The 20,346-nt window shown below is 44.4% G+C and overlaps 1 protein-coding gene across 4 annotated transcripts in view; it reads right to left on the reverse strand.

The window, feature by feature from the left end:
* Fat3 (FAT atypical cadherin 3) overlaps positions 1–20,346 on the reverse strand; it is a 692,898-nt gene that overhangs the window by 120,407 nt on the left and 552,145 nt on the right. For 3 of the 4 annotated variants that reach the window (XM_029565746.1, XM_029565747.1, XM_029565744.1), the window contains exons 5-7: positions 19,721–20,035; positions 18,159–18,369; positions 9,827–9,966 (exon numbers count right to left, since the gene is read on the reverse strand). In XM_029565746.1, the coding sequence (XP_029421606.1) occupies positions 9,827–9,966; positions 18,159–18,369; positions 19,721–20,035 (666 nt within the window). The remainder of the gene's footprint in view (positions 1–9,826; positions 9,967–18,158; positions 18,370–19,720; positions 20,036–20,346) is intronic. The other variant, XM_029565745.1, reaches the window with a different exon arrangement.

Genomic DNA, 20,346 nt, shown 5'->3' on the forward strand with positions numbered 1-20,346 from the left:
TTTTCTTTCCTAGAACTTATTCTAGGAAATTAGGATACAGTGTTGTCCATGGTGGAATATGTGTTTTTGTTTGTTTTTAAAAAGTTTTATGATTGATTTATTTTTATGTGTATGAGTCTAGTGCCTGCACGTAGGTAAGTGCACCAGTGCCATGCAATGCCTGTGGCAGCCAGAGAGGGCATCAGGTTCCCTGGAGCTGAAGTTACAGATGGTTGTTAGCTGCCATGCTGGTACTGGGAACTGAACTTGGGTCATTTGCAAGAGCAGCCAGTACACTTAATCACTGAGCCATCTCTCCAGCCTGTTTTTTTTTTAATTCTTTGAGAGTTTCATACATTAATATAATGAATTTTCATAATTTTCACACCTAACTTCCTCCCTCTCAAGGTGGACCCTTCTCCCCCAATCCCCTCCTGCATTCATCCCTTCATTTTTGGTGGGAATTAGGATTTCTTGCCCAGGCATTCACTGGAACAAGGACTGTACTACTGGAGAAAATGACACCCCTTCCTCCCATAACCTGTAACGGACAACAATCCCCAGGGAGGACTGGGGCCTCAAGGGCCCCTCATCTATCTGTGATGGAATCTTGGGGGGTGCAGGCGCATGCAGATAAGCACAGCTGCAGTAGATCTGTGAGTGCAGGGGCTGTTCGGGCCAGAGACACACTTTTGCTGCGCCTGTCCTCTGGCCCTTACATTTCTTCTCAATCTCTCTCCTATGATGTTCCCTGAATCCTTCACGAAGTGACCTAGTGCCACTGTCTTCCTCTGCAAGACAGTCTCTACAGTCCGTCTTCGTTTGTTCAAAGCACGTTCTGTTTTTCTGGGATATTTTAGTTTGCCTCAGGAAGGTTTTAAGTACTTTTTAGTGTACACACTCAGTAGCTTCTTTTTGGGGTATCTTTTTATACAGTGTCATGTTTCTAGTTACATATGATGGCTCTCGATTTTGAATGTTAAACTTATAACCTGCGAGTTACCTAATTTCTCTGTTATTTGCAGTAGTTTTCCATTCATTTCTTTGAGTCTTTCAGACATATAATTATATGACATGAAAATAGAGATAATCTTAACTTTTCCTTTAGAATTTCACCGACACAAAGTGCTTATCTTGCTTGGTGGCACTGCCTGCCGCAGCACAGCGTCACACACCCATGGATGTGGTGACTGGTGTTCCTACCTTACTTCTGACTAGCAGGAAAGCCACTAAATATTTTGCTATCACATAACAATATGTCAACATTTCACTGCATTCCAGGAAATGACTTATTTCTTAATAGAACTATAACCAGAACATAGCTATCCTTATAAACAGCTGCACTGCTGTTAACTTATGCTTTTCTAAGTGCAAGGAGGGTTAATGTTACCACCTTTGTAGCAGGACAATTTGCCCCCAGGAGATAAACTTACATGGTTAGATTTTGTCCTGTAGTTTGTGCTAGAAGAAAAGGCTGAGAAGTCTGTCAATAGGGTTTTGGGTATTGTTTTTACCTTTCATGCAATGCACAATCACTGCATTCTGTGAATGTCAGTTCTTTAAAAAGTTCAAGTTAACTTAGTCAAGATGCTAAAATATTTGTTTTCAGAGAGGCAGTTATATTAAGGGATGAAAGGCCTTTCTGGCCAGCAGGCCTGCCCTGACCTTCATGAAGTTTCAACGCTGATGTTCTTGAAGTGCTTGCCTCCCTCTGCTTTGTCGTGAGCCTCATCTACAGTCAGAACAAGTGCTCCTCTGTGAAAGACTTCTCCTCATTGGCTTTTTATTTCCCACAGTTGGGGCCATTTGTGAGTTCCTGAACTAACAAACAAAGCAAAATAACTCTCAAAGACGTTGTGTTCAAAATGGTAATTGAAATGCTTGCAGAAGTACAAAGGCACCAGGCAGGAGAGGGCCTGAGAGGAGGCCTCCCCAGAGCTTCTGTGCTGCCCACCACAAACACTGGGTTCCGCAGGCTCCTCTAAGCTAAGTCTGGGTAGGTGCCAAGCCCTACTTTATAAAAGCTCATGGTAGGAACAGTCCTCAAGGGTGACTTGTAGGGCAAGAGCTCTGTCTTTTAAGAGAACTAATTAAATCCTAAATCACTGAAATTCTGTTCTGCCTCTGCTGGTATTTCAAAGCCATATTTAAAACGTCCTTTCAGGGGCTGCCCCTGTATTCTCCTCAAGTGCATGAGTTTTGTTTGGGGATATATTGGTAGAAAGTCCTATCACATTTGCTTCCTGTGTATACATGTCCAGTACAGTCATTCCCTAGACTTTATTATTTCTGGTTCGTCAGTAGATAGAAATGTTAAAGGATGTGGTCAAAGTCACGAGGACAAGTGCAGACTCAGATCTGGGTTCTGCAGAGCTAGCTCTGTATCCACACAGTAATCATTGCACACTTAGGCCAGATGTTAGCCTTTAAGAATACATTTTCAGAGTTTCACAACTGGTCACATACAGAGACTGTGAACTGTCAAACCTTAAGTGACACGTCTACAATGGAACCTCTGCACCGGGGGCTCACAGGACATAGTGGGAAAGGGGTAGGAAGAACTTGGATGCCCCACTCAGTTCTCATCAACAAAGCTCCCTCATGAAACAGAGGGCTATGAACTCAGAAGGACACAAAGGCCAAAATATAGAGAGCAGGAGTCTTCAGAGTGTGGGTCCTTGGACAGGTCTTCTAGATTAAACTTCGCCCACCCAGAGCTCAGGGACCATTTTGGAAGAGAGTGGAAAGACTGTAAGAGCCAGGGGAGGAGATGCAGGACCACGGATGCCCCACTCAGTTCTCATCAACAAAGCTCCCTCATGAAACAGAGGGCCATGAACTCAGAAGGACACAAAGGCCAAAATATAGAGATCAGGAGTCTTCAGAGTGTGGGTCCTTGGATAGGTCTTCTAGATTAAACTTCGCCCACCCAGAGCTCAGGGACCAGTTTGGAAGAGAGTGGAAAGACTGTAAGAGCCAGGGGAGGAGATGCAGGACCATAAGGAAGTAGGGTCTTACAGGCTCCTGGGACCTGCTCATATGAACCTACAGCAATGGTGTCAGAACACGCAAGACCCATGCAAACTCAAGCAGACAAAGATCTAGATAGAATTGGGGAAATGGGCAGCAGGCCCCAATTTTGGCTGAGCCACTGGCACTGATTACTGCTCAATGAGGAAGAGCTGATCTTGTTAAAGGGAGGGACTCTAGATAGGCTGGCTAGACCCTAGTTGATGAATTTGCACTGAGGGATATCTGGGGATAGGTCTTAACATAAATGACAGATGCATGGAATCCAGTCGGCGGGACTGTCAGTGGGGAAGAGGGTATAAAGACGATTAAGATGTTCTATACGAAATACAAAAAAATTCCATAAAAATTTACAAAAGACCAAGTACTTTGTTTTATAAACATATTTGCAATTCACTTTTCATTAAAACATTTGTTCCATAAATAAATGTGAAATCTACAAAGGAGTTCATGAACAGACAAACTTTCTCTAGTCTGGAATATATTAAAGCTCATGAGCAGAAAAAGGAATAAATTTACGTAAAGTATGTGTGGACAAATGCATGTAAGGGCTGTGTCCTTTCTTACACGATAGATAACCAACGTGGCCACTCTCATTTCAGAAACATTAATCATGGGATTATTTTGAATAGAAAGTTCCCTGCTGCCTTGAAAATTTGAATCCATTTTCAAAAATTGATTTTTTCGTAAGTTGTCAGGCACAGATCTATCACATAGGGTGAAAGTTCACCAGGCCTTTCTTTTGAACAGGAAGTCTCACTCATTGAGCCAGTTTGCTGCCAAATGCAGCCTGGTTGTTTCCAGTTTTCCTTAATCTGAATGGAGACATGTTTGGCTGACTGCTATGTAGAAAGGTTTGGCTGACCTGTTAGAGGTTAACAACACCAAAGTGGAAGAAAGTGTTTGATGAGAGAGACGTCTGGGGAGTCTCCTATCTACAAACATCTTTAGAAAACAACAATTTGACTTTTCCTCTTTTGGATGTGAATGGAGGGAAGGGTCAAGACAGAAGCCAAAATTTTAAGGTAAAATCTGTTTCCTAAGTGAGCAGGCCAGGGAGGAACTCCAAACAGAGCATCAGTGATGAGATCAACGGAGGTCAAGGCTAAGTTTAAGAAAGCTGGTCACTGCTCCTTCCCCTCTCCACCCCAATCAACATAGGCCAAGCTCAAGTATCTGCCTTTGTGGGGCCTAAGAATTTCTGAGATTAGGTAAGATTTTTAAGGTGAGGCTTCGCTGTGGCACCTCTAAGTACAAGCCTGCTTCCAATTTTTACAAACCCAAAGCATGACTTGAACATGAAAAGCAATATTAAAAATCACATATCCTGGATCCCTGAGGGAGGTCAACATAGCTCTTAGGTTAGTATTTGGCCATAACTGTCTCTGACCTCCTTCACCTAAAACAAAAGATCACTCACATAATTTTTAGCTCTCAGATATGTTTTTCTAATTTTAAGTTGTGTACAGACTGGAAGTCACAGTGTGAACCAGGGTGGCCTCATTCACACAGAGATCCACGTGCCTCTGTCTCTCGAGGGCTGGGATTAAAGGCACAAGCCTCCATGCCCGCCGCTGTTTCTTTATCCTTACAACAATCTGTGAAGTGCATGGGTGGGGTCTGACTCCACTATGAGGAAGATAGAGCCTTTGAGAATCAGCTGCCTTCAATGGGAACATGGACAGGTGATCAAGTGCAAAGTAGAACTTGAGACACCAGATCCTGGGTCAAACGCTCTTTCCATTCTGCAAGATGCTTTCCTAATAGATGAGTTGTTTGTTTCGTAGATTTAAAGGTGCAGAGGAATGTGGTTTTTGCAAAGGGAGAACTGGGCTTGTGCCTCCTACCGAAGGCCCCTTAACCAGTCCGAGCATCAATTTCTCACTGGAAAAAAGTGTGATGGTAACTCCTGATTTATTTTTCCAGTGTTACAGGTAATTGATCTTCCTAACAAGCCTTGTAAAGTCTCACTGTGCAAAAATAAAGTGCAACACATTCCTGTCTTTGTACCCACTGGCCTTTGGTAGCGCCATGTCTAGGTTTACTCTCATTGTCTGTGAAGATGCAGAAGTTCAGATGGGCTTGGTGGATGTACAGACAGTATTGTTAAAATTCATATTGTATCACCCTTGGTAACCTGTCTTTGGGGTTGAGATGAGGGTGAGGAGGGGTCTGGACAGATGGTTGGCTATCGCCCATTCTGATGGCCACAAGTGATGTCACATTCCCTAGGTAGCCAGCTTAAAAAGGTGTCTCTCTTGTAATTCCTGTCTCAGAGCAGACCAAAGCCTTAATTTACCTTTGGGAGATGCCACAGTGTACTGGTTTAAAGTACAGGCTCTGGGACCTGACCCTGTGGATCCGGGTTCAGGCTCTATCCAAGCTACCTGACTTTGTTTTGGGTCTTTTTCCTTAATAGTAAAATAGAAATGACAATAGTTGTTACATTTCTTATACCTACCACAGAAGTCACCACCAAGTTCGACGTCTAAGAAAAGGAATGCTATTGTTATCTCATAGCTGGACAGCCGTCAAGACCAAACTCAAGGGGCTAGCATAGATGCGCTCTTTCTGGAAACTCTTGGATGAACCTGCTCCTTTCTCATTCATCACTGACTGTATGAGGTTCTTTCTGGTCACACGACTAGGGTCCCTGTTTCCTTGCTGACTCTTCATCTCCTGAAGGCCAATGACATATTCAAACTAGTTGCAAATCTTCCTCCAACTGGATTCTCTGAGTTCCCTCTTTCCTGCCTTTAACAGTTAGGGCTTCTGTGAGTGGACTTGTCCTGCCTGGAGAATCCAGGACCCTTTTCTTAAGATCTGACCCCTCTGCCATGTAATATAACACATCAGAATTCTAAAGGTTAGGGTGTAGACATCTTCCTGGGGAGGCTCGTTCTGCCTATAATAAGTCTCCATAATACCTGCCTCATGAAGTTGTTGTGAAAGTTAAACCTTTCCATCTTCATCTGACACCAATTCAATATCCTCTCGTCACCTTTCAACATCACTCCTCTAGTCTTCAGTGGGATTTCTTAATTCCACCAGGGATCCTGGCTCATTTCTATGGTGAACTGCAGATGACAGACCCTCTGAGCACTGGGATGGGATTCCTTTTGAAGTCTCTGTGGTGCTCCTTATGCTGGGGTGGAGGTGACTCCTCTGTGGTATCTCTTTGTCCCTGTTCTTTCTGGTTCTGCACAGATAGTTCCCACTCACACCAGTTATAGCAACAGGCACTGCTTGTCTTGTGATGTGCCTCTCTCCCCGGAGCAGGTGGTCCAGGTACTATAGCCCCTCCTCCCCCTTTGTCCTCTTCTAACCCAGACTCCCTAGCTCGTTCTGGGCTTCGAAGATAGCCACACAGAGACCACTTCTGCACTGTGCTATATTATGCAAAAGTGCAATAATATCCTTCACCAAAATCCACACTGTCCCAGGCAGAAGCCTTTGTCGGTCTCATCACGAGGTTCTATGAGTGTGGGACGCATTTTGCTCTTTCTAATCTTTGCAGCGTGAACTCCACAGGCCCCTTTACATTCTGCACTCTCACCAGGCAACTCCTAGAGAGACGAGGATGTTTATTCGGCATCAGATTTTGCAGCTCTGAGGCACAAGAATCCTTCGAGAGTTGGGAGAACAGGACAAAAATGGAGATGAAGGAGGGTTTTCATGTTGACACTAAATCCCTGAGGCTCTGATTTATGTGATATTTGTCAAGTAAAATCCAACCCGTTGTTTATGGCTGGGAGGAAGCCATGTCCTCCCATGTTTTATGATCCCACATGAACAAAGGACAGAAGAGTTCTGCAGGGAGTCTGAACAGGTGTCTGATGGCTGCAGGACATTTATTTAGTTATGAAGAGAAAGGAGTCTGTTTGATGGCAGAATCATTAAGTTGTCTAGAGTCATGGATTGGAGTGTGCTTTAATAGTTTCTAAAAGAAGTCTAGAATGCACTTGATTCCCCCAACAGTCTCTTGTTCGAAAGCCCTTGATGCTGATGCAGAGAAGCATTTATGTTGCCCTTCCAGAGAAGAAAGGTAAAGAGGTCCTGGCTGACAGAGGCTGGTGAGCAACCAGGGCTAGCACAGCTTGGCACACAGCTGCGGGCGTTCTGACGCAGTGGCCTGATGAGGACACACATGTACATGCTTTGGAGACTCAGTTCTCACTTCTTAAAAAGACGTGGTTCCGCAACACTGTGCCTAGGGTTCTTTTGACAGGAAAGTCCCTTGAAACCCTTTATTAAACTACTTAGCTTGTCAATGCTAAGGGCACTTCCCAGTTCTCCCCAATTCTCAGACTGCTTATGAACTACTCTGAAGTCTGGTCTAACTGTGTATTAGCCTAGAAAAAAACATGGTCTCAAACAATGTGCACACCCAAAGATTTGCAATCCATGATTCCATATTTGTTTTAATGATTACATATCAGACATCTGGATTTCAAACTTCATTACTACCAGCTTAGTGTGATGGTTTGTACCTTCTGTCTAGCTACTAGGGTGCCTGAGGCAGGAGGATTGCCTGAGTCCAGGAGTTGTTGCAGGACCCTGTCTTAAACATCAGAAAGACAGACAGACAAACAAAAAAACCCCATAACTGCAACTGTAAGCACCTAGTTCATTACACACGACACAAACTCAAGAAACATTTGTATCTGTGGAATAAACGCTACTGAAGTGTTGCTCATTGGGTCCTGGTGAAATTCTAGAAGACTCACTCCTTCCTTTGTTGTTGTTCTTAACATGAGTCACATGTGCTTTAGAGAGCCAGCATAACTTCTATAGACCCTGCTGGATATATCAAATCTATTATTTATTCACTCATTCTGAAAATATTTATATACTCTAGACACACTGAATACTGCTTAGTTCAACTGGCATAAAACTCTAAAGAAAAGTCTGGGAATGAATACGATTCCTTGCTTATTTATAATTTATTCAAATATGTCTTAGATTTTTAAGTAGGTGGAGTTAGATGTGCTAAGAAAGAGCTAATTTTAAAAATCTAATATAAGTTCACAGTTAAAAGGAATTAGCACTAACATGTAGCAGTACTGTACATGGATTGTTTAGTGTTAGTCCTCAAGCACGCTCTTTGTCAGGGGCGGGTCTCATCTGTGTGTTCAGATTTTAATTTTTATCATGCTCTGAAATGCTGTGGTTTTATGTAGAAAGATGATATAATTTATTGTCTCAACGGAGTTAATTATGAGGCTGGATGAGGTATTCGGAGCAACAGGTGAAAATGCTCTTCTCTAAGGCAAACAGGGTCCTGGGGTCACCCTAGTTAGGGTGGGACAGAGGGTGGGGGTCAGGAACTGTCACACCCTGGTGTCTTTTCATGTAAGTTGATCTCCTCTCTGAGTGTATTCCGGTGAAAAGTAAGTGGTCACATTAAATGACTCACACTGCTGCCTTCAACCTTCCACAGCTCTCCCGTCACAAGCAGACTGGACAGGACGGCTTCATGCTACCAGGCAGTTGGCCAGTCAAGCACAGGGATTCCTCTCCTTCTCCTGCCTCTTCCAATTTCATGGTTATAAAGGTGTAAATCATATTTAAAATAAATCAGCACTTGCTTGCTTGTGGGTTGGCAAAGGTTTTTCTCTCTCACTACCTAAGCATTCTAAAGCTCATCTGGGTCCAGCAGAGAGCAGGGTCTTGACCTACCAGTGATGCTTTCTGGATCATGAACACAACACAGAGAACCAGGGAAGAAGAGGAATCGCAGCACAGGGTTATGTGGCTAGGGCTCTGGCTCTGAAGAGTAAAACAAAAATCTTCTATTCAGGCTATCTTTTGATAGCTAGCATCGTGTTAGTCTCACTTAGCATGACATTTTGTGATGTTCTGAGTCATGTGAGAAGCTCAAGGTTTTCTCCCCCTGACTCTCAGTGTTTGCCTTGTGTACTTAGAAGGCAGAGCAGACAGGCCTCAACCCATCAGGGCAACATCAACAGGACCTCTGTGTAGCAGGCCTCAGGGTTTTGAACCTTGTTCTAGTTAGCTTTCTGTTGCTGTATTGAAACACTGACCAAAATCAACTGGAGGAGGAAAGGGCTTTTGGCAGGGTACTGTCCATCAAGGCAAACCAAGGCAGGACCTCAAGGGAGGAGCTACTTTTCTTGAACAGCTCAGGCCTCCCTGCCTAGAGATGGCACTACCAAGTGGGCTGGGCTCACCATATCAACTCACAGTCAAGAAAATGTCTCACAGACATGCCCACAGGCAAATCTGATGGGGGAAAATCCTCAAGTGGGACTCCCTCTCCCCAGGTGTGTCAAGTTGTTAAGCTGACTATGACACATACCTGCTCCCATCCTGCCCAACATCAGTGGAGTCTAGGTGCAGCTAGGATAGAGAGCCCATAACGAGGGGCCTAGCACAGACACCTAGACCTCAGTATTGTTCTGTATTAAGGCTGCTTGACCTTGAATAGACAACTTTTCTCTGTCTGTAAATTGAACATGAAGTTTAAATTTCAGTTACTTAAACGTGGAGAGAAGAATCCCAGGCTGCTCCAACACAGCCAACATAGATGTGCTCTTTGCAAATTCCAGGCAAGCTGGATGCTGTCAGAAAGATGAACCAGCAGTAAATGATCAGGAAACAAATGCACATCCCTTGGGGGGCATGAACACAGAAATTCTTGGGCGAGGCGGCTTCGTTCTACGACATCATCAATGGACTCTGTCCTCTCAGATGTCTTCTGAATGACGTATTACTTCCTGTGTTTTTTAGGGGGCGGGTACTTCTGACTGCACCAGATATTTACACATGCCTGCTCAACAGTAAGTGAACATCTTACCTGTGTGACAGCAACGTTTGTCCCATCGGTGACCTCCACGCTCATGTTGTAGGCCGACCTTTGCTCTGCATCCAAAGGTTTTGCGATGACAATTGTCCCAACACCCTTCTCTGCATCAAAAGAGCTGTCAAAATTCCCCCCTGACGATTTCACAGAAACATGAAATTAGCACATCTGAGGCACTGCACATACGGAGGCACTTACTTTTAAAGGGAACTTTTACATAGAAATACTTTCTGACAGGCCTCCCTGTGGCTCAATGATACACATCTTAAAAGGGGCCTTACTGTTTCTAGCTTAGTTCATACTTCAAAACACAGCATCTATAAATCATAACAAACGACACAAAAACAATGTATCGCAAAGAAAGCCCTTAGCAGTAATGTTAAAGTTGTGGAGCAGACACCAACTCCATGAAACATTGACAAAGCTAATGGCCCTCAACCCCTCTGTGCTGGGGACTTGGCGATCCTTTTGCATTTTCTCAAATAGAATACATTCTACATAAAAATGTTCCAATTATAATGAGCAAAAACAAATAGATACTTTAGGTCTATTTTAGGGTTGATGGTAAACATTTGACTGGTAGAATTCGGGTTCCCTCAACTAAGTGTCAGAAATAAAATCCAGAAAGATATGACAAATAAAATTGTCGAATTTCATATGCAAAATTCTCTTTCTGATCATTGAGATATTTATAAATATTTTTGCCAGCTTGACAGCGTAAATTAAGTAGAAAGCTTATGAGAGAATTAAAAATGATATATGATATAGAAATACAGAAAATCAGTAGCTTATATGCTAACTTATAAAGCAATTTATGTGATTTTCCACCTTGTGAACAAAAGAATTATTTATGATCTTCCTCAAATTAGAGGTTTTTTTAAGGGGAGAAAAGATGTTTGTGTAACTGTTGGAACAGTTTTAATTAAACATTAGTGTGTGTTCACAAGCACTCTTTTTTTAATCTGCAACTTCATGTGCAAAATAATTACATTCTCAGATGGTAATTTTATTTAGCTGTAGTATGTAGGGCAATGTATTCATTAAATTTCATATTTGAGGAAGAAAGCTTAGATTTTCTTACACCCTACACTCCTTGAATTTCATTTTTCTGGTCAATGAACAATTCATTTCCATGATATTCCAATAAATGGGTAAAGGAGTGAAGGGGACTTTTACCCAAATGACTGGAATTTGTTCCACAGTGGCAAAAATAAATAGTATGGTTTACCGTAAAAAAATTGTATATTTCAAGCACCTATTGCTTGTAGCTGCCATATAAGCTTGGGATTATTTAATTACTACAGAGAACATAATTGCCCTTGACATTTAATTAAAGCTGAAGAGGTACAGGGTACCACAGAAATGACTGGAGATGATATATGTTTTCAAAAATTTCATCTAAAAGAGACTCGTCTTCCAATTAATATATTTAATTGATTTATCGAGAAGCATAAATTCCAAAGAATTCCTCTGAAGAATCAAGACAGAGAAGGGGATGGACACCAGACTGAGTGAGAAGCGACCCTCACATCTGCTGCTTCTTGCCGAGGGATTGCTGCCTGTTCACAGCCTCACAGAACAAAGCACTCTCGGTATCTGTCAGGACCATCTTAATGAGGAAGGGGTGTATTCTGAGAAAACCCTTTGCCATGGAAACCTTCAAAGAAAGGATATGACAAACTTCTATGACTTAGGAAGTTGAGCCTACAACTTCCCAGGGTGCTCTGTAAAGTACTAAATCAAGTTTTCAGTCACGTGAATCACCTTTAGCCTTTTTTGGACCTTCATGATGTTCTTTTCTTTCTTAAAAATGAGGCTTGAGGTGCATTGTTGCTGTTGTTTGGGTAGCGGTAAAAGCCATTCTCCAGTGTCTATTTGGAAAAGGCAAACATTTGATATTCAAGGCAAAACAGGGATTATGTAAAGTATTATGCTTCAGTTTGCTTCCACTTAAAGATGAGTGGAAGAAGTCAGAGAGCACACAGGCAAAGCTTGTGAACCCCGAGGTTAAATGCAGTAGTTTGCTGTGCTCTCACTAACTACAGCCCCTTAATATTATGCAAAGATACATAATCACTCCATGAGTCTAATGTTGTAAAATTCACACATTTGTATGTGGCATGTGGACCGTATGCTTCGTCTTAAGTTGTTTTTTTTTTTTTTCCTTTTGGTGTCAAATAATGTTTTTGGTGATGTTTGCAACTGTTGTGTTTTACAAGTCTCTTTTTGTGTTTTCACGTGTTTTTGCGTGTTTCCTCCATTAGTCCTCAATGCTTCAAATACCTCAAAAGAGGCACCTCTAAAGACGTAGGAGAGATAGCTGGCTACAGAGGCAGAGGACAGCTGGTTGAAGGGTCCGGGGAGCATTTCTCTATCTACCAATGTGGCCAGTGTTCTCTGATTCCCAGTTCCAGGACATTTGCTCCTAGCTAAGCCAAGATTTCATGTAAACCAGAATCTTCCATGAGTTTCCAAATGAATTTCTGACAAGGGACAGAGAATTTAGACCAGCAGTTCACCATCAACCCTCATATAATTAATATCTTACACTTAAGCATCCCATTTCATAGCGGACTCCAGGCCTCTCCCCCAGCTCTCACTTTTCAGCCCCCATTTTAGCCCGAAAGGTGATTCCAGTTTTGTAGGAAAACAGTCCCACATTCTCTGGGGTGAGACTTTCTACTAGCGACATTTGGTTTAAACAAGGTGTGCTTCCTCAGAGCCAGCAACAGAGCATGCAAAGCCAGAGTGGGCTGCGTGCAACAGCGTGCGGCCAAATAAAAGGTGGGAGGGGAGGACGCTGCAGAGCTTGCCCTAGTTCCAACAGAGTGGGGTTCAGAGATGTCACAGCCTGTGCATTGCCTGTGCATCGCTGCGAGGGTGTGTGGCAGAGATGGCTAAAAGCGAGGTTGTAAACAGCCCGCATGGCACTAATTCACTTTAGGGACGTTTCTCCTTGGACCACTTGCAGTCAAAACAAGTATCATAGAAAGAGCACATAGCACAGGGGGTGTCCTGAAAACATGTTAGAAACAGGACATGAATGCACATATTGGGGCCAACGACAATTGGCCAGGGTATTGGGATCTGGCTGAGCACCACTGTGCTTTAGGGGCAGATGTGAAGCACTTCTGTCTTTCCACAGAGACTTAGTGGAGAAATGTGTGCAGCTTTTCCTGTGGAGAAGCTTCCAGATTCCTCCTCTAGCAAATGACTCCATTCTGCTGCTTGTATAATTATAAAAATACCAACCCAAATCTAGTAGTCACCCAGGGGAGGTGCGATTGAGGAGCTTCCAAAATACTGAGCAGCTGAATCTCAATGAGTTAAGGGAGCCATGTGCAAGCTGTTAGTTTAAGTTCAGCTTGCACACCCAGCTAACTGAAGAACGTCCGGCACTGGTTATGGCATGATCGTGAATAATTTTCTGCCTTGGAATGAAGCAGGTGCACACCAGGCTGACAGGAGACACCAGCTGGAGACGGGGAAAGACTGTAGGGAGGAAAACAAAACTCTTTCTAGACTGTTCTAAGGTTCCTCTTCTTAAAATGATTAATATGTGGAATATTTTTAGGCTTTTTCCTATTTTCCTGATGTTTCTTCAGACGTGCTGCTATGGATGATAGTGTTGCTTGTTTGGGATCAAGTTAGATAAAGAAGGCCAAATAGGAGAGATCAAGTGTTTGGTGCCAGTTCAGAACAGAGCAAGAGTCACTCTGATGGAGGGTCAGATGAGTTAGAGATGGATGTGGCTTCTCCAAAGACAGGTTGGGTGTTTCAGGACACAGAAATATGATTCCTAGTTAGGGAAGATGAAGAGGTGCCCAAGCTCTTGGGGTGTCCGACCATGTGTGACTGAAGACAAGTATCACACAGATCCCCTCAGAATCATAAACACTTAAAACAGGAGGTTTATTTTTTGCCATTTTAAACAACTCAACCTCACAGTTCTCCAGCATGAATTTTGAGAACAGTATCAAACTGCAACGTCAAGAGACTGGACGTCTGTGACAGGGGACAGGTCACTCCCGGTACTCTCAGAGTTTCTCTTGCCTGTTTGACCCAGTTTTAAATAAGCTGTGGCTCCACAGGGGACAAGGTTCAAGAAGGACAGGTATAAGTTGAGTCAGCAGCAGCCAAGTACCCACGTCACAGGGACCCACGACCACGCGAGGACCATAGTGGGCTTTATCTATCTGCAGCACAGATCTTCGGAGGGCTGGGTCTGTGCACTTCCATTTCCAAGTGGACTCATGTCCACACGACTTTGGGTGAGGCAAATCAATCAGGATATTTCATGTATGTACTATCTGCAAGGAAAAACCATTTTATACTCTAACTCAGGTAAAAACTAAAAAGTAGAAGTTAGTCTGCCCAATCCAACTGTGAGTTCAAAGGGACTGTGTGATGGCGGACGTTACCATTCAAGTATTTGCCATCAGGATAAGATTCCAGGCTGAGCTGAGAGCCAGATTGCCTGCACGCTGAAGAACACGTAAATCGAGAAGCAGCTGAGGGAAACCAGAGCCTCCCGAGGAGTGTGAAGATGTGTGACAAAGCCACAAAGGATTGTGGGTTATTTTCCCCCCTTCGTTTCCTTCCCCTTTTAACAAGAAGGAAGCGTGCTGTGTGTTGGGCTGTCGAAACCCGCAACAGCTGAGCTTTATTATGTTTCCTTTTAATTATAGCTTCCTTCACTTTGTTATAAGTAGGGCTTGTTTCTGGAAGCTGAAGCCTAGCTACAGAGGATGCTGTGGTCTTTTTGGAGGCAAAGGATGCCCATTTGGAGTTTCTGGGAATGTGTGTCTTGGTAGGAGGTTACAGTTAATCAGAGTCAGGTAAGTTTGGAAACGTGAAAGTAAAAACATTTTCTTGGGAAAAATCAGGGTGAAATGCCGTTTCTGTTCACTTAGTGATAATTCATCAGGTAGAGCTGTTCTAAGCTGTGTATGCTAGGTAAGGATGCAGAGTCCTGAGCATCTCAGTGTCTGCCCGGTGTGTGCCTTAAAGCACTGGTCTGCGGTGGAAGCAGAGCCTGAATTACTGTTCATAGAGTATGTGGGCAAGACCTGAGCTTAAGTCTCATTTTGGATCCGGGCTGACCGTGCGCCTCTTGCTTATTCTCGGTGACCCACAGTTTAAGGGTGAGTCTCAAGCACCGAGGAGCACTGCCCCCGCTCGGTCCCCTCTGTCTTAGTTTGGTTAAAGAAGATGCTTAGGCAACCAAGAGATAAATAAGCAAGAAATCATGAAAGTGAGAACAGAACATCTGAAGCGGATGAAGAAAATGAGGTGTTTAGAGAAGAAAACATGTCAGCACAGTGGGAAGACCTGACACGTCAGGCAACATTTCAGCAACGGGATCTGGTGGAGAGGAGACCGTCTCCGTACTGGAAACAACCAGCACCTGGGGAAAGGATTTTAAGTTCTACAGTGAAGAGTTGGCTTTTCAAGACGTTGGCTGGATGTGGGGATGGAAATAAAATCATGGTCGGTTTGGACGCAGGCCCAGTAAGTTCAGTCTGTTGAAGAAGCTTGGCAAGAGGTAACCAGACTCAGAGAAAGCTCTGTGAGGGACAATTCCAGATCAGAGGGACAGCCCCTAGGGGTCCTCTCTGAAAGAACTGCTCAGTGTGCTGGAACTGAGGGGGTCTATGGAAGAGGAAAGTGCTTAGAAACAGGAATGGGGAGACACAGATCAGCTTTGCACACGGGTTCCTGGATTGCATTTGGATGCCTGAAGTCACGCCCTCCAGGAACTGCTCTTTCTTCTTGAACTAATGATGCTCACTGCTGAGCCTGTCATGGCTGGAGTAAAAGGAAGGTCACACTGACTCTGGGCAGGGCTCAGGAGCTAATCATTAGTGGGGTTAGCACTGGTGTCTGAGCTATCCCACCATAGTTTAGTCTACTCACCCTGATTAAGCAGCAACAGAAGCCCTGTCCAGAGGAAAGATTAGAAATGTGATCTTGGATCTTGAGGCTGAAGAATGGAGCTGGGATAAACACAAACAGTAGCATGTAACATGAAAAGCCTGCAAGTAGTCTTGCATGCGGTGTTCCTGGCATGTTAACCTATACACAGACATAATTGTGGGGACCCTGAAGAATTGTAAACTGGCTTGGGTAACTGAGGATGGGTGGCTAACCACCCTGAGTATCAAAGAAATGTGTGCTAGTGAGTTCCCATGTGACATATGAGCATGGGCAGCCTGGGGCAGGTGGGAGGCAGAGGGGACAGTCAGCCAGTAGAAGTGTTTGCAAACCGAGTGGTAGTGAAGGGATCACCAAAGATGATCTCACAAAGATGTGCTCACAGGCAAAGGACAGCCCCCTGGTAACACGCGTGATGCTCCTTTGCACCAGGAAGAAGAAACTGCTTCAGATAACAGCTGAATAAGATGAAGATTACTGGGGTGATGGTGGTGGAGATGCTTCTCAGGGGTCAGAGAGGTTCCACTTCAAATATGTAACCAGAGATGAAGAAGAAGCTAAAAGGTTGGTGCCAGGATGGTCACAAAGACGGTGGTGGAGATTCTTCTCAGGGGTCAGAGAGGTTCCACTTCAAATATGTGACCAGAGATGAAGAAGAAGCTAAAAGGTTGGTGCCAGGATGGTCACAAAGACAGTGCTATGCATGTCAAGTAAGTCAAGCAGATGCTTTTCCTGTCATTTCACAGGGTGACATGCAGAAGTCAAGCCTTACTTCTGGGAGCTCAGAAGACTCTGAGGTTGGACTAGGAGGCATGGAGCACTCTTCTCCTATGCCTCATTAAACTGATGTGGAGCACCTTGATGCCTTTCCCAGACCCAGCTGTCATGAGGAAAGGCAGGTTCCTGTGCATCCTGTCCAGCAGCAACATGTGGAAGGAAACGAATCTCCCAGACCAGTTCTCTCCTGGATTCTCTGCTGCCCACAGAGAAGCGTGGGAAGTGGGCTTTGGCTCAACCCGGGTTAGATCTGGCCAGGCAGGCACATTCCCCTCTCCTCTTGGCAATAAGCAGCCTGTTTTGTTTCCCAGTCCGAGGCACGTTTTCCTCTCCAGTGCTGGTTTGTGGAGGGCTGCAGAACTGTTTTTGCCCTTTCCCTTGCAGCCTGGCGTGCGTGCTTGCTTTCTTTCAAGGAATTTAAAGCTTGGCTCCCAAGGTCAGTCCTGCCTGCTTCCATCTGCTTTCTCTATTCAGGGTGCGGGGAGGCTTATTGGCCATACATCTAGGGTCCATTTCCTGCCATTCCTTTCATGGACAGCAGCCAGGGGACTCTCCTGATGGGGCTTTTTGGTCTATGAATGGCACTACTACTGGAAAACAGAGGGACTGGAATACATTTTCATTTACTGTTCAATTGGAAAAGTCCCAGTTAAATAAACCAACCTACAAAAAGATTAAAAACAAAACAACAAAAAGCCCACATACCTCAAAAGCCAAAGGAAAAAAATCAAAACAATCCCCCAAACCCAAACCCCGTTAAACCTCAAACAAGAAGTCACCGGGTAGGAGCGATGAGATGGCTATTAGAGCAGGCCGCGCTGCAGCCTGTCACAGGCGGTTATGAAAGATGTAATTCAATTTGTTTTAAAAAAAAAACAAAAAGCCCACATACCTCAAAAGCCAAAGGAAAAAAATCAAAACAATCCCCCAAACCCAAACCCCGTTAAACCTCAAACAAGAAGTCACCGGGTAGGAGCGATGAGATGGCTATTAGAGCAGGCCGCGCTGCAGCCTGTCACAGGCGGTTATGAAAGATGTAATTCAATTTGTTTTAAAAAAAACCGTAAAAGGCAGATTGGCTAGCTGTAGTTTAGCAAATGTGTTTGTGCTAAGGGTACCTTCTGTTGAACAGTTCTGCCCACAAGCTGTCTGTAGAATATAGAACATCTCTCGAGCATGCTTGCCACCTTGAAGCAGGGCAGTCAGGAGCAGAAAAAAAGAACAGAATGCAGAAAAAGTGAAGAAAAAGAGAGAAATGGAGGACAGCAACTCTAGTACCATCAATACATTTAGAAATGAGATTAGCCAAGTGTGACAATAGAATTTAAATGACACACAAAGACATTAAGATCGCAGTAAATAACATACTATGGAAAACCCAGCCAGAGAGCACTTCCTGTTCAGCGGAGCCCAAGTCGGGCAAAGCACAGGTTGGTTTCCCACCTCCCTGGCTCTTTCGTCCCACCTCTACTGTACGTCTTTCCATCTTAGGCTAGTTTCAACTTGCTATAGTTTTAAGCAGTTTTTCTTGTCTTTTACTTCATTTTTGGGGCTAGTTTCTTCAAACTGCTAAGTACATTGCTTTTCGTAGGTTGCTCTAGGTACTTGAACTTACCAACGATGTCAAACCACAGAGGGGTGTTGGCTGGCTGCACAGACACCACCCCCACAATCTCCGTTACTCTATCGCTTTCCATGACTGTGAAGTTGTAAAACGGCTCATCGAAAGTCAACTGTATAGGAGAAGGCGGCGGTTTCTTAATCCATTCGATGTGCAGGCGGGCCGTGGAGGATTTCTGTGGGCGGCCATTGTCCACAGCCTTGATCTACCCACATATGGAGAGAACAGAAAGACTGCTTAGAGCCCAGAGCCAGCAGAAGTTCAGATCTTCCACTTCTGCAGTGTTAGGCCAAGAGCCCACCTTCCATCACGGGGTGAGAAGAGTGGATGCCTGGTGAGAGGGGGCTCTGGAAGGCACTGAGGAGTGCACTGGAGCCAGGGCCTCACTGAACTCTTGCCGGAAGCTAATGTGAGTCACTGCAAATTTAGAGCTAGGGAATCCTTGGACACGGAACGTGGCACTTATACGACAGTAGTGCTCTGGGGACGTGGCACTAGTTTGTGTGAATAGAAACAGCTGATGTGACGCCTCATCACTGGGCCCTGGCTCACCTCTGACAGTGAGGCTTGGAAGGAGTCAAGTCCATGTGAGATCCAGAAGATGTGTGAGTAATCTATCTGGGAATGTGCATGCGTGTGTGTGAGTGCATGACGTGTGTGTGAGCACATGATATGTGTATGTGCTTGTATGTCAGTGCATGACATGTGTGCATGTGTGCATGTGTGCAAGTGCATGATGTGTGCATGTGTGAGTGCATGACATGTCTTCATGCATGTGAGCACACGATGTGTGCATGCATGTGAGTGCATGACATGTGCATGTGTGTGAGCGCATGATGTATGCGTGTGAGAGCGCATGATGTGTCTGTACATGCATGAGTGCATGACATGTGCATGAGTGAGTACATGATGTGTATGCACATGCATGTGAGTGCAAGGCATGTGTGTACATGCATGAGTGCATGACATGTATGCATGCATGTTGGCACATGACATGTGTGTCGATGTGTGTGAGCATATGACATGTGCATGTTCATGTGTGTGCACATATGTATGTGTGCATGTGCATGTTTGTGCATGTGTGTGAAGGTATGTATGCATATGTGTGTATGTGTGTAGGTGCATGAATGTGTGTAGGTGTGTTTGGGATTGTATGAATGTGTGTGCACATGCATGAGTACAAGTATACGTGTGTACATGTGTATGTATGTATGTGGACATGTGTGTTGCACCTCCTGCCTTATTCTAAAGACACACTGCTCTCCATATCAACACCTTGAGAACAAGTTAGGGCCCAGAAGTGTGGTTGGCTGTGAAGGCTCCAGCAGGATGTGGATTGGGGCAGGTTTGCTGATGGAACCAGCTACAGGAAACGGTCTCATTAAGCAAGGCCATCACTCAAACAGGCGAGAGAGTCAGCCTGCAATTGGCTCCCAGAGAGCCGCCTTCCAGTGTGTGTCTGCACTTTCTATGCTAGAGATTTACTGCTCAAAGAAATAAACATGAATAAAGCTGTTAGCCCTATCCCATGGATGCTGCCAGAATTCAGATCTTACCGTTAGGATGTCATAACTCCCTGCTGTAAACTGTTTTCTGGAAGAGACCATGCCAGTTTTCGGGTCAATAAAGAACTTTCCATCATCGTTGCCATCCACGATGCTGTAGGAGATTTCTGCATTGGGGCCCTCATCTCTGTCAAAAGCAAAAGCCCTGTAGATGGGCTCTTCCCTCTTCTTGCGGTCACGTTCTGGAAGTTTGATCTGGTAGACCTTCTCAGGGAACTGGGGCTTGTTGTCATTTTCATCCAGAACCTGGACCACCACCCAAACAGTTGACTGCTTTGGAGAAGAACCACCATCCGTCACGGTTACCTGAGTTTTGCAAGAGAAAGCATGAGGCAGTCAGAAAGCGTGAAGGCTGGTCTCCTTACATGTCCCTCACCCGGCCCATGAGCATCAGTTCAGTGCATTAGCTCATCTCTGTTCCTTTCTGCACTGTGGCTTATAGGAAATGGACAACTCTTTCAGAATTCACCCATAAAGAATGGAATGCCCCCAAACCAGTAAGAGAAATCATTGCTGAAAGGATAGTGTGGAAGCCGGCTACCTGCAGTTGATTTATCTCCTGTTCCATATTCCATATGCTTTTAAAAGCAGAAATGCGTTTGTATTTTATATATATA

This window comes from Nannospalax galili, unplaced genomic scaffold (genome assembly GCF_000622305.1).
Source record: "Nannospalax galili isolate Female #2095 unplaced genomic scaffold, S.galili_v1.0 scaffold418, whole genome shotgun sequence".
NCBI classification, from domain to species: domain Eukaryota; kingdom Metazoa; phylum Chordata; class Mammalia; order Rodentia; family Spalacidae; genus Nannospalax; species Nannospalax galili.